The following is a 17,333-nucleotide window of genomic DNA, read 5'->3' on the forward strand; positions in this document are numbered from 1 at the left end:
GACTGATGAGTTGTTTTCTTAAAGATTCTTAAAGTTTTAAACATTTACAAAGCTGAGCTATAATTAATTTGCTTTTGCTGTGTTACACTGTACAACAAAATGTTAACAAAAAGGATTGAGTGCTGAATACATATATTCTTAAATTTAAAATCATAATATTGTTGTGAAATCTAGTCCACAAAACTAACAAGCTTTGGTCGACTTGTTTTTGGGCCAAATTAACTGCCGACTGCATGAAGAAAATAATGATTTCCTGAAAGTAAATTTGAAGTATGTTCCTCAAAAAAAAAACTATTTCAACTGATTTAAACACACTTTCTTATTTACATGTCAAAGCTGCATTACACACATTCAATAAAAAAATATCAGAAAAATATTTTTGTACCCACTGATTACTTGAGTTATTAGCCTTTTTCCAATAAAAAAAATTAAATAAAACACTTTTTGTGATCAGATCGATGTAGTCTACACAGAAAACGTCACAGATATTTCTTTTCTTTACAAAATAGTTACCTGCATTTACATTTGTAGGGCAGCAGTGATTTTCAACATCGCCATTACAATATTTACTTCCCCCAGTCACTCCGGCAGTGTCACACTGACCTTTCACCTCCTGACAGCTGATGCCAAACACCTTACAACGTACACACCAACCACCTTGCACTTGCTAATGATTCCAAACAACAATGGAGACGTGAATATGAACTTAAAGAGATGGATGGTGTTGAGTTCTCACTGTCTCCGCTCTCTGGCAGTCCACAGGAGTAGCAAAGGCACAAAAACAGATACAGACAATCCCAACCAATCCCACCCCAATCCCATCAAGAGGCTCTGGTGACATCATCAAAAGCCTTCAGTTATTCCCCTCCACACCAGAGCCAGAAATCACCTGCAGATGGGAGTCTTTGCACTGGGTCAGTCCTTAATAGTGCACATTAAATATGACAAAGACGCGCCTTTTTCTGCCCGCTGAAGTAGGAAGTGGAGGGAAAAGGGGTGAAGGGTTTGGGGGAGGAAAAAGGGAAAGGAGGGAAATCAGCCATGGAGGTCCTCAAAGCACGTCTCACAGACCCGTACTGGCTTTTTAGAGGACGGTGTGAGGGCGTTCCTCCATGAACAGTCGGAGCAGAAAATGTTGCCACAGTGTCTGCAATGGTGCTGGATGTTCACAGAAGAGAAGGAGAGTGTTACATTATAAAGTAGACAATTCAATGGGTGGCCTGTTGCCTGTAAGCATCGATCTCTAAGACAACGTCCTTCTTACCTTCCTGACAGTCACACTAAAGCCTTTCCCACAGGACATGCAATTCTGCACTTCGTGATCCTCGGTCCACTTCCTGGTCAAACTCTGGGACTGCTTGATCTAAAAACAGCAACAGCAGAAGTTACAACCAGAGCATTTCACTTTATTTGAGTGGTGATGCTATAAAGCATCCTGAGAAAACCTGCTGACAATCTTTGTCTTTATTGTACAATTCTTACGAGATGCCTAATGTTTTATGACCGACCTGGAGCGACTGGTTCTCTCTGCCCAGCTCCTGCATGGCTGCTGTCGTGTCGTCCAGCTTCCTCCTCAGCTCCACCACCTTGGCCTGCAGTTTCTCGATCTCACCTTCACCCTTCACACACCTGAAACACAACCACAGAGCAAGGGTGATTTGTGTGTACCAGCACCACTTCATTATTTAATTTCTATTGACCACATCTGTGCTATACAGCATTTTATTGTTATATTTCAATTCAAGTTTGACTCGTCACATTGTACCCATTCACTTAAGTACTATATATACTGCAAATACAGCCTTGTGTATTGCATGCACTGCATTGTATGCTGTATTGTGGACATGATGGGCAGAAGATCACAGCAGGTAATTGTATAAGCTAACAAAAATTAGACATATTGACTTAAACCTGCTAACTGACATTCAGTATGTTCATGTCGTCAGCCCTCCGTGTTCTGCTACTTTTGCCCTCACAGATGCGTTCTTGCAGGGTCATTCTACGTTTTCCTTTTTTCCTTTGAGAGTGTGTCGCAGTGGCACATGCAGCAGCCCATAATATGCCTAATATATGATGAATTTCACCGGATAATTGAATTACCATTTTTTATGCATAAGGGATTTAGGTTCTTTAAAAAAAAAGAAAGTAGACTATGTATAAATTAATTCAAAGTTGTAGGGGAGATGAGGGCAAAACTTTCTTTAGGCAACGTTCAGCAGCTCACAGTGACTGAATAACACATGGCAAGGTCATAGAATATTATTACTTGGTCAATCTTATGGAATAAAAGCTGTCCTCACTATTTTGACATTAGAAGGTACTAGACATATGGCTTGATGAAAAGTTGATGTGCTATTGATACTCTAATGAATAAGCCATGGCCAAAAACTGTGCAAAGCCAATTTATATAATAATTAGACTATGGTGATTTACAAGCATGCAAATTCATCCTTATTGCAGCTGGATTCCGCACATCATGCTGCATTACGTTTTGGAAGAAATACAGGCTCACACACTCACGATTGCATTTTATCTGAATCTTTAGGATGGTCCTCTCAGAGTAGAACAATGCATACGTTGCTACTTATTTCCAAGACATTGTTAGGCAAAAGACGTACTTATATTTCCAGCCTTTTACCATTTCATAACAGCAACTATAGCACTAGATCTACAAATCTGAATATTTTAAATTTTCCCCATGGTGCACTCTGAGTTGGTAAAAGTGTCTGGGCATGGAATGAGTACTTCCTTTTTTGAATACCTTTAGAGGTCTTTTACAAACTGCTCTGAAGGAAACATGTTGCTGTTTTACATTATAATTGACTGAGGGGTCATGGATATCGCTGGTATGGTCTGTGTGCCTCTCTTCTTTGATTAGTTCCTTTGTGTTGCTTTACGCATTTGTATGTCTGCTTTTATAAGAAACTGCTTGTGCTGCCACCTTGAACAGAACTCCCTGGAAAAAGATATCTTGTATCTCAATTTCAATCAATATTTTAACCAAAATAAATATCACACAGCCTAACTTGGAACTGAAGACAAGGGCCTCTTTTAAAGAGATGTGTTAGCTACTCATTGCTAACCTTGTAGCAGCTGACTCAAGTCACCACCTCTGAATACAGCTATTAAAGCCATTTCTCACTTTACTTCCACATACATCAAGTGAAAACTTCAGCTCACCTTTCCAAAAGAGCCCGTCGCTCGTCCTGGTTGTTCTGGACGGTGGCCTCCAGCACAGCGATCTCTCCTCTCAGCTCATCGGTCTGCTTCTCCAGTTCACCGACTCTCCGCTGGCTGCCCTGCCACTCTCTCTTCAGCGTGGCCACGTTTTCATTCAGAGCCGTCACCTGCACACCCATCTTAGCTTCTTCCTCCTCCCCGCGCTTCACCTGCTCTTCTCTGGCCCGCTTCTCTGCCGACTTTGAGAGAAAGCATCGATCATGTCACAAAAAAGGATCAGAAGGGTGAGTGGATGAACTTTAATCCACAAATTTAAAATAATGTTGGTGGAATTGGACAAGTGAGCCCACCAGCTGATCTTGGACAGTCTTGGTTTGTGCAAGGAGCTGCTCCTCTCTCTGGCCCCGGTTGTCCCTGGTGGCCTGGTGCTCTTTCTGCTCCTGCCCGAGGGTCTTCAGTGCTGCCTCAATCTGACCCTGCAGCTCTAGTTTCTGCTGGATCAACAGCTGTTTTGCTTCCCGCAACTCACGCAGCTCCTGAAAAGCAACAAATATATAGCTCAATGAACAAGGTTTGGTTTTTAAAAAAGGCACTTAGTGTCTTTATCAAGAGAAGCAGTAACTCATTTCACCCATGGGGTTAAACTTCAAAGGGCTTGAAAAGGTTTGAGCTTCGGAAGTTATTGCTTTGACAATAGTTTCAAATCAATCTTAAGACAGCTTTGAAGAACTGAAAAATCCAATGCTTGCGTTAAATTGTGGACTCAAGCAAGCACAGTTATGACTTTGAAGAATGTGACCCTGATGACCTGCAGTATTCCCGAGTAAAGCTGTTTACATTGTACAATAAGGCATGGGAAGCCAAAATGGGACTGAAATTGATGGTCATCAGCCCAGGCTCTGACACTATTATAATATCTATTACTCTTTTAAAAAAAAAAAAAAAAAAAAAAAAAAATCAAAAGAAAGAGGTTTTTAGTTATTGCTTTTCATGAAAAGGTGACTGACCTTCTCGCTCTTCTCCGTTAGTGTTTTCAATTCAGAAGTCATCCTGGTGTTATTCTTTTCCAGCACAGTCTTGGCTTTGTTAAGCTCCTCAACTTTGCTCTTCTCCATCTCCAGTTCCTCCTTTACTTGATCCTGAGCGTGGAAGTACAATTTACAACACATGAACTTAATCACATAACGTCATCTCAGTGTTTTGGTCCGTGTTGGTTAATCTGTTTGTCTGACCTGTTGCTTCTGTAGTGCCGTCAGGGTTTGCTCTTGCTGTTGGAGCTTCTGGTCCCGTTTTTCCAGATCCTGCTTCAACGAGCCCTGGCCTTTCTGCAGATCCTGGATCTGAGCCTCTAAACCCGTCTGATGGCTTTGGTTAGCGGCCAGCTCTTCCAGAGCCAAGTTTAGCTTCTCCTCTGATGCCTACATTCAAAGAAAAGGTCAAATGCGTTTGTTAGTTTGGATAGCAAGCCTTTTATTCATCGGTCTGCCAGTTCAGAATCATCTACACCCCTGCCTATCCTTAATCCATCTTTGTGAATTAGTTCAAAATGATGCAGCATCACATCTTCTGAATTTAACACTTAAATTAGTCTCGACTCCAGCACAAACCAACCTTCAGGTCTAGACGCAGGGCAGAGACCTCAGACTCCTTGCCGTAGGATTCAGACTGAAGCTTAGCGAGGCTTTCCTGGCTCTGCTCCAAGGCCTTCTGCAGCTCTGTTGTCCGGCTGTTCTCAGAGGTCAGCTCCTGGCCGAGCCCAGACACCTGGGCCCTCAGCTTACTCTCCTCTTCCGTCTGGAGGTAAAAGTCATATATGCACATTCATAAACACACTTTAGTTAACACACAAATTGCTCTCAATCCGCTCAAGAAAAATAGGTGTAGCCGTGTTGTTATGTACGATGACAGTTGTCAACAGCATCGATGTTTGTATTTAAATATTAAAATGCTACTTACCTTCTTGACATTAACTTCTTGTAACTCTGCCACTTGGCCCTTCAGTTTCTTCATCTCGTCCTCAAAGGACCCCTTGGCCGTCTTAAGTTGTGCCCGCAGCTTCTCCAACTCTTTCTCTTTTTCCTTCAGAGCCCCCTGAGTGTTAGAGCACTGCTGCTCCAACGTGGTCAGCTGCACTTTCAACTTTTTCTCTGCCTGAAATTTGTAGACACACAGCAAAGGTTTAGGTTCAAACAAACAAACATTCAAAACAATAATGCATGACTCAATTTCATCAGAAGCTTACCTCTCCCATCTGCTGCAACTGCTCTTGCGATTCTTTCATTGACTTGGCGTTGGCCTCATTAATCTTAAGAAGCTCCTGTTTGGCCTTCTCATTGGACTTTTCCTGAGGATTAAGACCGATTGAGCTTGTGAATGTCCTGGTGATGTAATTAGGTTGCTATTTGTTACTCCTTGTTGTAAGACACATTTCCCTGAGTTAAAAAATAATATCAAAGTGGTCTAAACCACAGCTTCCTGAACCTACCTTGTCCTCCATGACTGACTTATGGTTCTTCCTCTCTGTGTCCAGTTGACTCCGACTCTCTTTCAGTGCTTTATTAGCCTTTCCTAAGCTCTCCTGTGTAGAGGAAAGCTCCTTCTTTTGAGCCTCTTTCTCCTGCTGGGACTTTTGTAGGTCTACTGTCAGGCTCTGGGTTTTCTTGTCCAGATCTGCATGCTTAGTTTTTCCCTCTTGGATCACCTTGTCCAGGTTCACCTTCAGAGCAGCTTTGTCCTGCTCGCTGCGCTCCAGCTGCTGCTGAATGTCACTCACAGCAGCTGCTTTTTTCTTCAACTTCTCTTGTAGTGTTGTAGCCCTTAACAGTAGAAAGATGTTTATATATGTTAAGTATGATTCATATACATATTCAATACAGTGGAGGAAACCAAAATACTATCATATTGTTGTGCCATCACTAAACTACCACGACAGAGTTAGTTACAGTTGGAGTTACATGCATTTATTGTTCAATTGCAACTCTTAAACCCATTTTCATAAAACAAATGCACCAGTACAGTTAACTCACGCTGCTTTCTCCGTTTCCAGCAAGTGCTGCAGCTCCTTTGCTTTCCGTTTGACCTCCGACCCATCCTTCTGCAGCTTCTGCACTTCTTGCTGCACCTGGTCCCGAGTGGCCTGCAACTCCCCAACCTGTGTCTCGAATTTCTGTTCGAATAAAACAAGATGTACGTAGTCACACGAGAAAGATTTTTTTTTGCCTGAAATTACCCTTTTTCAGTCAAAAATCAGGTACTCAAAATAAAGACTCATTCTAAACCTTATTGAGCCCCTCCAGCTGCTCTATACGCTGTTCTGAGGCCATTAGTTTGTCTTTGCATTCCTTCAGACTGGCATCAAGCTGTGTGCACTGCTCCTGTCTCTCCTTGAGCCTTTGGTCCTCCTCCTCCAACTTCTTCTGAGCTTTATTCAGCTCCTTTATAAGATGGTGGGAGAGGATGCAAGATACGAGAGGAAAAAGTGAGTAAAGTGGTGAAGGAAGAAAACACAAATCAGTAACTGACAAATATTTTCAAAGTAAAGACATACAACAACATCAGTGGCATAAAAAAGGCGCAAACCTGCTGTTTGTCCTGCAGTGCATGCTGGGCCGTCTCCAGGTTGTTTTCCAGGTTAGCCTTCTGTGCAGCCTTGGATGCCTCTGTAGATAGCAGCATCTCTGTCTTTGCCTTCAGCTGAAGAAAAAAAGACCCACAGAACCTGTTCTTATTTCAAAGAAATAGGATGATGACATACTGTTTGTTTATATATATATATATATATATATATATATATATAAAAATATAAAACACACAGACATGCTTGTGAAAAGGCTCACCTGAGCATCTAGCTGGGCTACTTTCTCCTTGCTGTCTGAAAACTGGGTGGTGAGTTCAGTGAGGGAGGTCTCCAGGGTGAGGGCTCGGTCCTGAGCTGAACGCAACAGGGTCTTCTGCTCCTGGACCTGATCATGCAAGTTATCCTGGGCTTGCTTGTTGCTCTCCGATTGGTTCTTCAGCTTGTCTGTCAACTGTGTGACCTTTAAGACCCACATAAACAAAGACGTTTTATAAGCTAAAAATTACCAATGGTTCCTTGTAGTTATTGTTAAATAAAATGTGCCATCCTTTATGATACCATTTCGTATGATAATTTAAATCTACCCAGCAGGTTTTGTTAGTGACAACACATGTATTAGTTGTGTCAGGTGTTGCATGTGTCTTCTAAAATTACATAAATTTTGTACTACAGAGAAGTGACTGCAACTTGAAATTGGACCTGTGTGTGTGTGTGTGTGTGTGTGTGTATGTGTGTGTGTGTGTGTGTGTGTGTGTACCCACCTGTTCTTGTAATCCATAGTTTTTCTCCTTTAGCTGGTTGAGCACAGCCGTCTCTCCCTCACCGGCCTGGATCTTGGCACACAAGTCCTCTCTCTCAGTTTCCAACTGGCTCACAATGTCCTTACTCTTCTGCAGCAGAGCCTCCAGATTCTGGATCTTCTGGTCCTTGTCTCCAATCTGACGCAGCACCTGCTCCAGGTCACTCTACAGCACAAAACAGCATAGCAGAAGGATCACATTTATTAATTCATTTTATGTTGCGTGAGAGGTGTATATTAATATTTCCAAACAGGCATAATGCACATGTTTTTTGTTTGTGAACAGACAAAACATTAAACCATCAGAATAATGCAAGATATGCTATAATATTATAAAGCCACTACACATAGGGGATTTTAATAATAATCCAATTACTGACATTTCTAGTCTTATCAATATATAGGGCAACATTGTCATGTAGCGACCACTTTTGTTTAGTTACAGCAAAATAACATTTAGGGGTGCAATATGGGGGACGTTCAAAATCTGCATTCTGACCTGTACTTTTATGGATCAAAAACTTTGTACTATGTAATTACCTACATTTGTTATTCATCACTGACAGAGGACAGCTTCATGAGTGAGGGAGCTCAAACTAAAATTAAAATGATGAAACTATCATCACAGTATTATTAGCTGAATTGCTTGTTGCAACACTCGTTTGAGGTCATTTGATGACCTTGTACATAATATTCTAAGAAGAAATTCTTGCTGATTTTAAAACTCACTGCACAGCACAGCCTCTATTGGCTTTACGCTCTCCAATATTGTTAACAGAGGGTTTTTGTTAGTCAGTACCTGAGCCTCGCGGAGTTTGCCATTTGTGTTTTGCTGCAGCGCCTGCAGCTCCTGGTGCTGCTGCTTGGCTTTCTCCAGCTGGTGCTGCACGTCTGTATTCTTACTGGCACTCTCCTTCAACTACAGAAGCAAAACAGTCATTTTGTGCATTGTGAGGTTTCTGTATCATCACTATACAACAGTTTCATGAATGCGTTTGTATCTTGATACGTTTGTTTTTAGGAGATAATATAATATAATCAAGTTTTTTTCACTGCATTGATCATTGAGTTTTAATCACGAATGGAATCAATAAATAAATCTTATCTAAACTACACTTGCATTTCTTTCAACTCATTGTATCTTACAATGCATACTTAATCATCATTATCTATTAACAGAGGTTCTGTCTGATCTATCACATTAATTCAGTTTCCCTGTAGCGATCATTTAAGTTTCCTCTGATGCCCACCTGTTCTTCTGCACGGGATAGTTTGAGCTGTAGGTCGGCGGCTTGCTGCTCGCGGTCTTTTAGTTTCTCCCCAGAAAGCTGCCTCTGTTCTTTAAGACGACCTTGCACCTCGCCCAGCTGTCTCTCTGCCTCCAGCAGTTTGGCGTGCAGCTAGGAAGAGCACATAGAGGGGTGATGATTAAGTAGGAAGGCGCAGGATAGCAACACAAAGTCTTGGTTTGAATATGTATTTGAGTTTTTGCATTTACATTTTGTTGTAACACTTTGTTGCAACACTAATAGCAAGAAATTCAGCAGATACTTGAATGCACTGTGTGTGATCGTTGTTCAACCAACTCACCTGACTGATCTCAGTCTGCTGCTGAGCTCCTTGGTTGTCTTTTTCTTCCTTTTGGTGTTCCAACTGTTTCCTCTCCACTTTCAGCTCTGCATGCTTCACCTCCAGCTCCGTAATGTCATTCTTCAACTTTCCCACCTCCTCAACCCTCTCTCCAAGCTCCGTCTGGGCCTTCTTCAGGGAGGCTTCGGCGCCTGTGGTCCGAGCCTGGAGCTCTTGAACCTCAAGCTCCTTCTCCCTCAGGTTGCCTTGAGCTCCCTTCTTGGCAGCCTTCTCAGATCCCAGACGCTCCTCCAGCTCCTGGTACGCTTTCTCCTTTCGTGCAAGCTTTTCAGACAGGCTCTGTGAGAACAGAAAAGGATAACATGAGGCAGATTTCCCAGAGGTCTGGGAATTATGAGAGTGATAGATGTCACTGCGTCGGAAGGAAAGTCAGGGAGCAAATAAATGAAAGCAAAACTATAAACTCTAGCAAGTAAAATCATTGTTTTCTGACTTTGTTTGATGGAGTAGGGTCTCAAGAAAAGGGAAACATATTGACAGTGATTGAACGATTAGGCCACACTGTAACCATTTGTCTCCTCTGAGCTGCAACAAGACACAAATAACTAATGCAATATATTCGCTATGGAAAAGAACAGTCAGCTGTCAAGAGTAAATTGATGTGTGGTATCTCGAGGGAAAGGTTTACGACACAGGACTTGGAATACCGTGGCACGTGAACCGCACTTGCCCCGGGTTTAAGCTCTGGCAGTAAACTTGGAAACATGGTGATAAAGAACATAATGTTGTTAAAAGTGGAGTGTGCTGCTAACTAGGGAGTGTGACAGGTCACCTGGACTTCCCAATAAACCTCTGCAGGCCACCACATCAGTCGGTCAACATTAACAACCCTCTGCAGACACTTTATCCCCTCCTCTTCCGTTCATCCATCACGGCCTCGTTGCCGAGTTCCTCTTGTGTCATTGTGATAGCTCTCTGCTCTCTAATCCTGGAGTTACAGACCAATGAAAACCCCTGTTCGTCGTTCACCTGTCTGTTCTTAGTTCTAATCCTTTGTGCCTCACTGTCTGCTCCATCTCTTTTGTCTCCATTCTCATGAGATAAGTATCTGTATCAGATCTCAGGGTATCCTGTTGTGAGGAGAAGCTTGGGGTGAGAGCAACACACTGTAATCCCCCTCTTACCCGGAAACCTACTTGGCAGAGACAGCACTGACAGGCCTGATGTGGGAGGATTCAATCTCTGGCAGGAACCCTCGGCCTCCATGGTTTATTTCCCATAGCACCAGTGTAGTTACCTGTGATTGTACCCCCTGCTGGTTTAATTATAGAGCTGCATGTGGTTTTTGTATCAACATGTCTGGGTTGCCAAAGAGGGCTGGTGACAGCAGGGCATTGTGATGGGATTGATGCCGGGCAACAGAGGAAGGTTTACAGAAACTGAGAAGGTGTGCTCGGTACTTGAGGGGCGGCTGGGCAAGGCTTATTAACATTACTGAAATAAAAGTAAATCATATGCTATACAATGTGTGGCAGATACTTCAGCAGACATGTTTGCGCCTGCATTAATCTGCTTGATGTCCGTGTCTCATGATGATAATATTTGTAGTTGTTGTTGTGTGTGGTACCTGGCTTTGCTGCTGCAAATTATTCAGATCGCTCTGCAGCTGGTGGATCTGTTGTGTGTAGACAGCTGCTTCCTGTGGACCCTTCTCCAGCTCTGCTTTTAGTTGGGATATGGTCATCTGCAATACAATAGACACACATGTTACACTCTTTGTGCAAAACATTGAGTGGACATTTAAAGAACTGAAACAACACTGAAGGAATATCATAAAAGAAGAAAAAACAACAACATGGATGAGTAACAACAAGGATTCAAATGCACACACAAAAAAACGTTGAGTAACTCAAAAAGATGAAATCTGAGTTTGGGGCTAACAACATGTTTTACCTCCAGTTTACGAATCTTGAAGAAAGAGTGAGTGTTGTGGAAGGATACAGTGTGTAAATAGCAAAATAAGAAGGGGAGGGAAAGAGAGACACATACAAAGGTGTGGCACAATACAACAGCAAACGTCTAATTTGCAACTCAGAGCCAGATTCTACGGGGAGTAGAGAATAAATTATCCAATTCACAAACATTTACCACACTAAATTGTGACAACGTTGTGCTGCGGCAGCATTACGCAGAACATTGTATTCAAAAGAGGGCTTGTGTTTTTGTATACTGTTGCAAGGGCAGGAGATGACTGTCCGGTGAACTGTTGTGTTGTGTTTTAGATGCAATGTTCACACGTCACTGGCCAACCGAGAGACTGACTGCAAAAACTCCAACACGTTCATACTGTGGAACTTAAACCTCAATGAATTGCAACTACAGTTTCAGACTGTAGCAAAGTCACTTGTCAATCTGAATTATTTATCATGCATTAATTAGTGAGAAATAGGCACAAAGCCACCAGGTATGGCATAGCTAAAGTGCGTCAGTTATTTCAGAGCTATTTCTGAATATGTATCTTACAACTACAGTTGGTGGGCCTGAGTAAATGACGGGTTCAATTTAAACAACTACAACTGTATTTCACATCAACACTACAATCTTGCAGATCATTATGCAAACTGTGGGAATCAGTGTGCATGTTTATGTAATTTAGGAAGGAAGAGTGGCAACATGTTGCAACACATCAGGAAAAAGTTAAAGTGAGAATCTGCAGAACTACATTTCATTACACCGTGTGATTTGGTTTCCTCACCTCTGAGGTAGTGTAGTTAGCCTGCAGCTGCTCATATTGGGATTTGAGGAGTTCAGACTCAACCTCCCTCTCGCGGGTCATACTGTCCATCAGCGTCTGGACCTGCACCAGCTCCTTCTGCAGTACCTCCACATCCTCCACTCCCGGCCGCTGCAGCTAGGGGGCAGAACGGAGACACTGTGTTAGTGGCAGACAGTGGGAACAACAGGATTTTTGGTATCAAAGTCAATCAAAACTAGATTCTTAGTGATAGCTGAAAGGATCAAGTGTATATGGATGTCTCCTTGAAGCGCCACAATCAAACCTATTTTTAACTATACGAATGAACGCATGTTCCGAGTAAAATCTGCTTTGAGTCTTCCGCTACACAGCTTTGAGCCAAAAGGATTTTATTCTATCGGTTCAACGTTATTCTCTCAAACAAAAGCACAACATTCACGAAAGGTCTCCAAAAAGTATTAAGTATGACTTAAGCCTAGTGAGAAGAGAATAAATACTTAATGGAAACGTTGTGTGTGCTGTACCAGTTCTGTTTGGAGTCCCTCCTTTTCCTGCTTCTCTTTCTGTAGCTCTTCGGTCAGTTGGCCCAGCCTCTGGTCAGCAGCCTCCCGTAGGCTCTTCTCTTCATCATAGCGAGACTTTAAGTCTGTCAAATTTAAAAATATTTAATCATATCCCAATAAAAACGTTAAAAACACCAACTTGTTCACATCAGTCAAATTATTTAAGGAAAACACTGTCAGTGAAAAATGAAAAACCCATGCCTTTAGCCCATAAAAACAAACAAAGGGGCAACTTATGCAAGACAAAACACAATGGATAGATTGAGCTAAATAGTGGTGTAGTACAAGAGTACTTTAGTGTTGTTAAATGATGCAAACCCACAGAAACAGGCCTCCCAGTATCCTGGCGCCACACTAACCTACTATCTCAGTGGCCAGCTGGGCAGCCTTCTGCTCAAACAGGTCTTTCATCTGCTTGATGTTGAACTTTTCTGTCTCTGCTTCATTCAACTTCTTTTCAAGGGCTGAGAAAAGAGCACCATATATTATTGATTGACGCTTGGCATCTTTTTCCACAGTTATCTTAAGTATAATGCCATACCTGCATCATCTGAGCTCATTTGTCCATCATTCTGTGGAAAGGAGGGAAATAGAGAAGCATGTACAGTAAGAGTAAGCATTTCCATCATGTTTTATCAAGCGGTTATATATTTGGAAATTCATTATAAAATATATTAAACATCTTGAAGGAATTACTTGCTTCAGTTGTCCTTGGACTTTATCTAACTCCTTCTTGAGCTCTTCAGAGAACCACTTTTCCTCCTAAACAAGTGAAACAGAGATGCAAAATATAGTATTTGTATGAACAGACCATTTATAGACCTCTGTTGGGTTGAGAAACTCCACCTCACCTTGAGAGAAACATGCAGGTCCTGAACTTCTTGCCGCAGCATTGTAAGGTCTTCCCTAAAAAGAAGGAAATAGCTCATTCACAAAAATATACAAACTAAGATTCTGTCACCATAAGTGTCACTCATTGTCATAAATGATGCGACAGTAACATCTCTAAATCTCACCGAGTGGGGGCCATATGAGCGGGTAGGTCTCCGGTATCATGGAACAGCTCATAGTGCTTAAACAGCTCCTCTGCAGAGTTGTGAGACTTCATACATTGAGGACAGATGAAGCCCTGAACACAGAAACACACCATAGGACTCAATCATTTCATAATAACTTCTCAAATTTGGCAGATCTGCTTCAAGGGTAGAAAGAAATGCTAGTAAAACCGGGCGTCCATCCACGTTACCTCAGACGTCTGATCGTGGTTGAGGTCTGTGCTGGGCTGCTCTGACTCTGCATTCTGGGAGCCTCCCTTCCCAGGAGTCTGAGGAGCAGAACATAGATTGAATTAATCTGAATGTATAACACCTCTCTCGCACTGTAAACCTGAAACAAATGTTGTGCAAACAAATAGCTCTACCCTAGAATGTTGTTGTATTGTCTATTTGAAAGCATACATATTTCAGACAGTTGTATCGAGATTAACAACCCTGTAGCATGTGGTAACACCAGTTCCTCCCGTTGCTGTATAATATCTATAAAAAGTATGATACTGCTGAAACGTTGTCATGTTGCATGGAGATTGTAAGTGAGCAGCAGTTTAAGTCCAGCCACAAATTCCTCATTGGCTTGAGGCCGACTCTGAGTTTGCCACGACACTAACATTATTGTTTTGCAACTGCTAGATTTCTCTGTAATTTTATGTTTCACTTGACCGTCACAAGCCTTCCTCCTGCAGAGTAGCATCCCAACAGCACGATGCTGCCACCACCATGCTTTATGGGAGGGATGGTGTGGATCTGGTGATGCATGGTACTTGGCTTGGCCAAAAACATGTAGTATAGTAATATCCCATGAGCATTGAACCTTCTTTAACTTTGGCAAACAATAGCCCAAATGTCATAAACGGTTGTTATTTTCAAGAAATACAAGGCTGTGACTGGTGAACTCCCTTAGCAAAAGTATGCGCAGCCGCAGCGTCTCCCTTCCTAATGCTCTTCTTCTCAAAGAGCCTGCTTGTATCCTTCACCTGTCCTCCCTTGTGACTTTTATATAACCTTATTGCAAAGTTTTGTTTTCATGATACAATGTTAGCAAGGCCACCTTCCGGATAACGAGAACATTTGACGGTAAACGGCCGTGGTTCCAGTTCAACTTCTTAATTTAAAAAACAGTATGTGACATTAAAAATGAATAAGCTGCTTGTATATGCATTACTTCAAATCTGCTCAGTCCATTGGCCTGAAGCACAACTACATGTTGTGGTAGTGCCACTGATGGATCATTCACAAAAAGGGTTTGCTTGGGCTGGTGATAGTCTACATGAATGAATCAGGTGAATACTTGGGTTTGTGTGTTGGGAGGGGGACTTAAAGCACTAGCAAACAGAGTTATCTCACAGCCTATAAGACAGTAGACAAACACCCCTGTGAAGGCAGGCTAAGTATTTTACATCATTGAACAACCTTAGAAAGCACCCAAACTACATACAAAAACAGCAATACACTTACTTACAAAAAAAACGACAAGAATTATTTATACAACGTGTAAAAATAAACAAATTATGGTCATAGTAGAGATAGCTACATAATACTGGAATACAATTAAGTGTTATTATCTTGGCAATTTGATATGTAATGTATAACATAATAAAATGTTGTGATGTTGACAGATGTTGTAAACCAATTCAGTGGCTCACTAACGTTATGATAAAGGACAGATGTGGCCCAGAGCAGACCATCCAATTATTTCCTATTTGCCCCTCAACCCGTAATAATGCATGTGTTGTCAACTACACTGCTTTAATAATTAACTACAACTGTAGGTCTATATGAAGAAGCTACGTCATTCTTAACATGCAATATGTTTATGTTGTGTTACTTCCTTGACGTTTGCATTAAAATCCCTCGGGAGGTTACAGGTCCCGGTCTGACAGTCCCTGACCTACATGCATGTTGTAAAATATGTTTTCCTGGTTACAAGGCCGGAACTACAAAGTGTACACAATGATGCAGTTAACTTTCGCAAAGCACTGTGGTAAATGTAGTCCTACAGCTAGCCAAGTAGCTAACCTCTTACTCCCACATGAAGGCTAATTATAGTGACAAGCTGGTCATTTATCCAGACAACAATACCATCATTAATATTAGTACAAGCTTTATTTGCGTTAATTAAAACAAATGCTATATTTCAAGTTGCGGTAAAACGAAACTGACACGGCACTTCCCAACAGTCAATCTCTGGCTAACGTCAGCGTTAGCATGTGATGAGTGGACGATGAATTAACCTGCTGCTATAACATAGCTAGCAACCGATAACCGGGACAATGAATTGATTAAAGTACGTTGCTAGCGAACGTACGCCTCAATTAACACTGGAACGTAGAACACGTCGGCGCATAGTTTTCTACTGCATTACAGATTACAGGTGCTAGCTTGCGACATCCCTGTCAGGAGTCACGTTAGCGTCAACTGACCGAACCAAGTTAGCTTTTTGACGGCTAGCCGTATCAACCCCACACAAGGAGCGCTTGATATGTTCATTCCGATCTGACGATGTAGCGGTTTGTTTTTTTTAAATCGAGGAACTCCTTTGCGAAAATAATAACCCCGCCCACCGACTCCACGCTGTGTTTTAAAACATGCGTCCCCACCATGAAAACAGACAAGGATAGGCCTGTGTCTCCCGAAGAAAACGACTCGACTTTAACCACACAAAAGCGATAAGGTTGACTTTGTTGAACCAGGAGCTTACCATTTGAAGTATCCGTCTGAGCATGGCCTCGTCTGTGTTTTTCCCCGAGCACAAAATCCAATCAGTTTTCGAAATACAAAGTTTCCGTCGCTGTACAACGAACACCTGACCGAGCTCAGACAGCAGCGGCGAATGGGCGGGTCATGGGAGGATGGTTAAGCAGGACACAGCCTGGCTGTATTCAAGATGACACAATAAAGTGTAGCCATATAGTCCTACATTGATTAAAACAATATCGCAAAGAGGGTGATCAATAAACGTTTTTTTATTTATTTAAAGGTTTTATATACAACACCATGGCACACTGCAGAAAAGTCCAGTCACAAAAACAAATACAAAAAAAGGATTTATCATGAAGTGTATCAAGAAGAGCCAATCATATTCAAGAAACTGAATTTATTTTAAAAAAATTGCACTGACAAAAGAAGTCTGGCACACACTGACCATGACTTCTGGTCATAGTATCCTGTTCATTAGCGAGGGAGTTTTTCCCTTTGAAACATAAATAAATAATTTCCTTCAATGCAAACTAAATACTCTACATTGAATTGTAACAATTCTTTCAACATCCTATTGTTTAAAACTAACCACTGCTGAGAAAAATAGGGGCTGGTTTCGACATTGTGTGTCAGTGCAGATTGTACTGCTTCCAGCAAGGGCTATTGGGTGTGAGGTGCAGTGTCTAGTAGAAACTAAACACAATGTACTATTGTTTATGAAGGCACTTGGAAGAATCAGACTAAAGCACATTGTAATTCACAGGTAAACAAAAGGCCTCTCAGCCTAAACAATAACTGGACAATTTGTCAAATGGACTTAATATTTATGTCTTCTGCATGTATGTATTATTTATTGTATGGTACAGTCTGTACTGTTGAATGGTCTTTCTTTGGCACATTTGCTAGTTTTGATTATGCTGACTGCAGTTCCGTTCCATTATACAGTAGCTGATATTTATCTAACTACCAATACACTGTTATTTATTTAATTTAACAGCCAGCCTGACAACATTAACTATATATACACAGACCAAATGGTGCTTGAAGAAGAGTCTAAGTCTCCATTTATTGTGGTGGCTGATATGATGTCTTATCTTTAGGACAGCGTTACACTGTT

General features: G+C 41.7%; 1 protein-coding gene across 1 annotated transcript; it reads right to left on the reverse strand.

The window, feature by feature from the left end:
• Positions 1-964: 964 nt before the first annotated feature.
• Positions 965-16,362, reverse strand: eea1 (early endosome antigen 1; the record flags this gene model as incomplete). The annotated part of the gene is given in 32 exon segments (XM_079223946.1): positions 965-1,158; positions 1,265-1,363; positions 1,509-1,629; positions 3,181-3,419; positions 3,531-3,716; positions 4,188-4,319; positions 4,413-4,598; positions 4,792-4,974; positions 5,137-5,331; positions 5,423-5,524; positions 5,666-5,996; positions 6,207-6,346; positions 6,459-6,614; positions 6,760-6,873; positions 7,017-7,217; positions 7,519-7,722; positions 8,356-8,475; positions 8,807-8,956; positions 9,147-9,485; positions 10,774-10,890; positions 11,902-12,057; positions 12,426-12,547; positions 12,824-12,928; positions 13,006-13,036; positions 13,161-13,226; positions 13,316-13,370; positions 13,481-13,593; positions 13,711-13,788; positions 16,218-16,268; positions 16,271-16,290; positions 16,293-16,332; positions 16,336-16,362. Coding segments are annotated over 32 exon segments (4,302 nt in total). The 3' UTR covers positions 965-1,035.
• Between the last annotated feature and the right edge of the window lie 971 nt (positions 16,363-17,333).

This window comes from Taurulus bubalis (assembly GCF_910589615.1).
Source record: "Taurulus bubalis genome assembly, chromosome: 9".
Classification (NCBI taxonomy): domain Eukaryota; kingdom Metazoa; phylum Chordata; class Actinopteri; order Perciformes; family Cottidae; genus Taurulus; species Taurulus bubalis.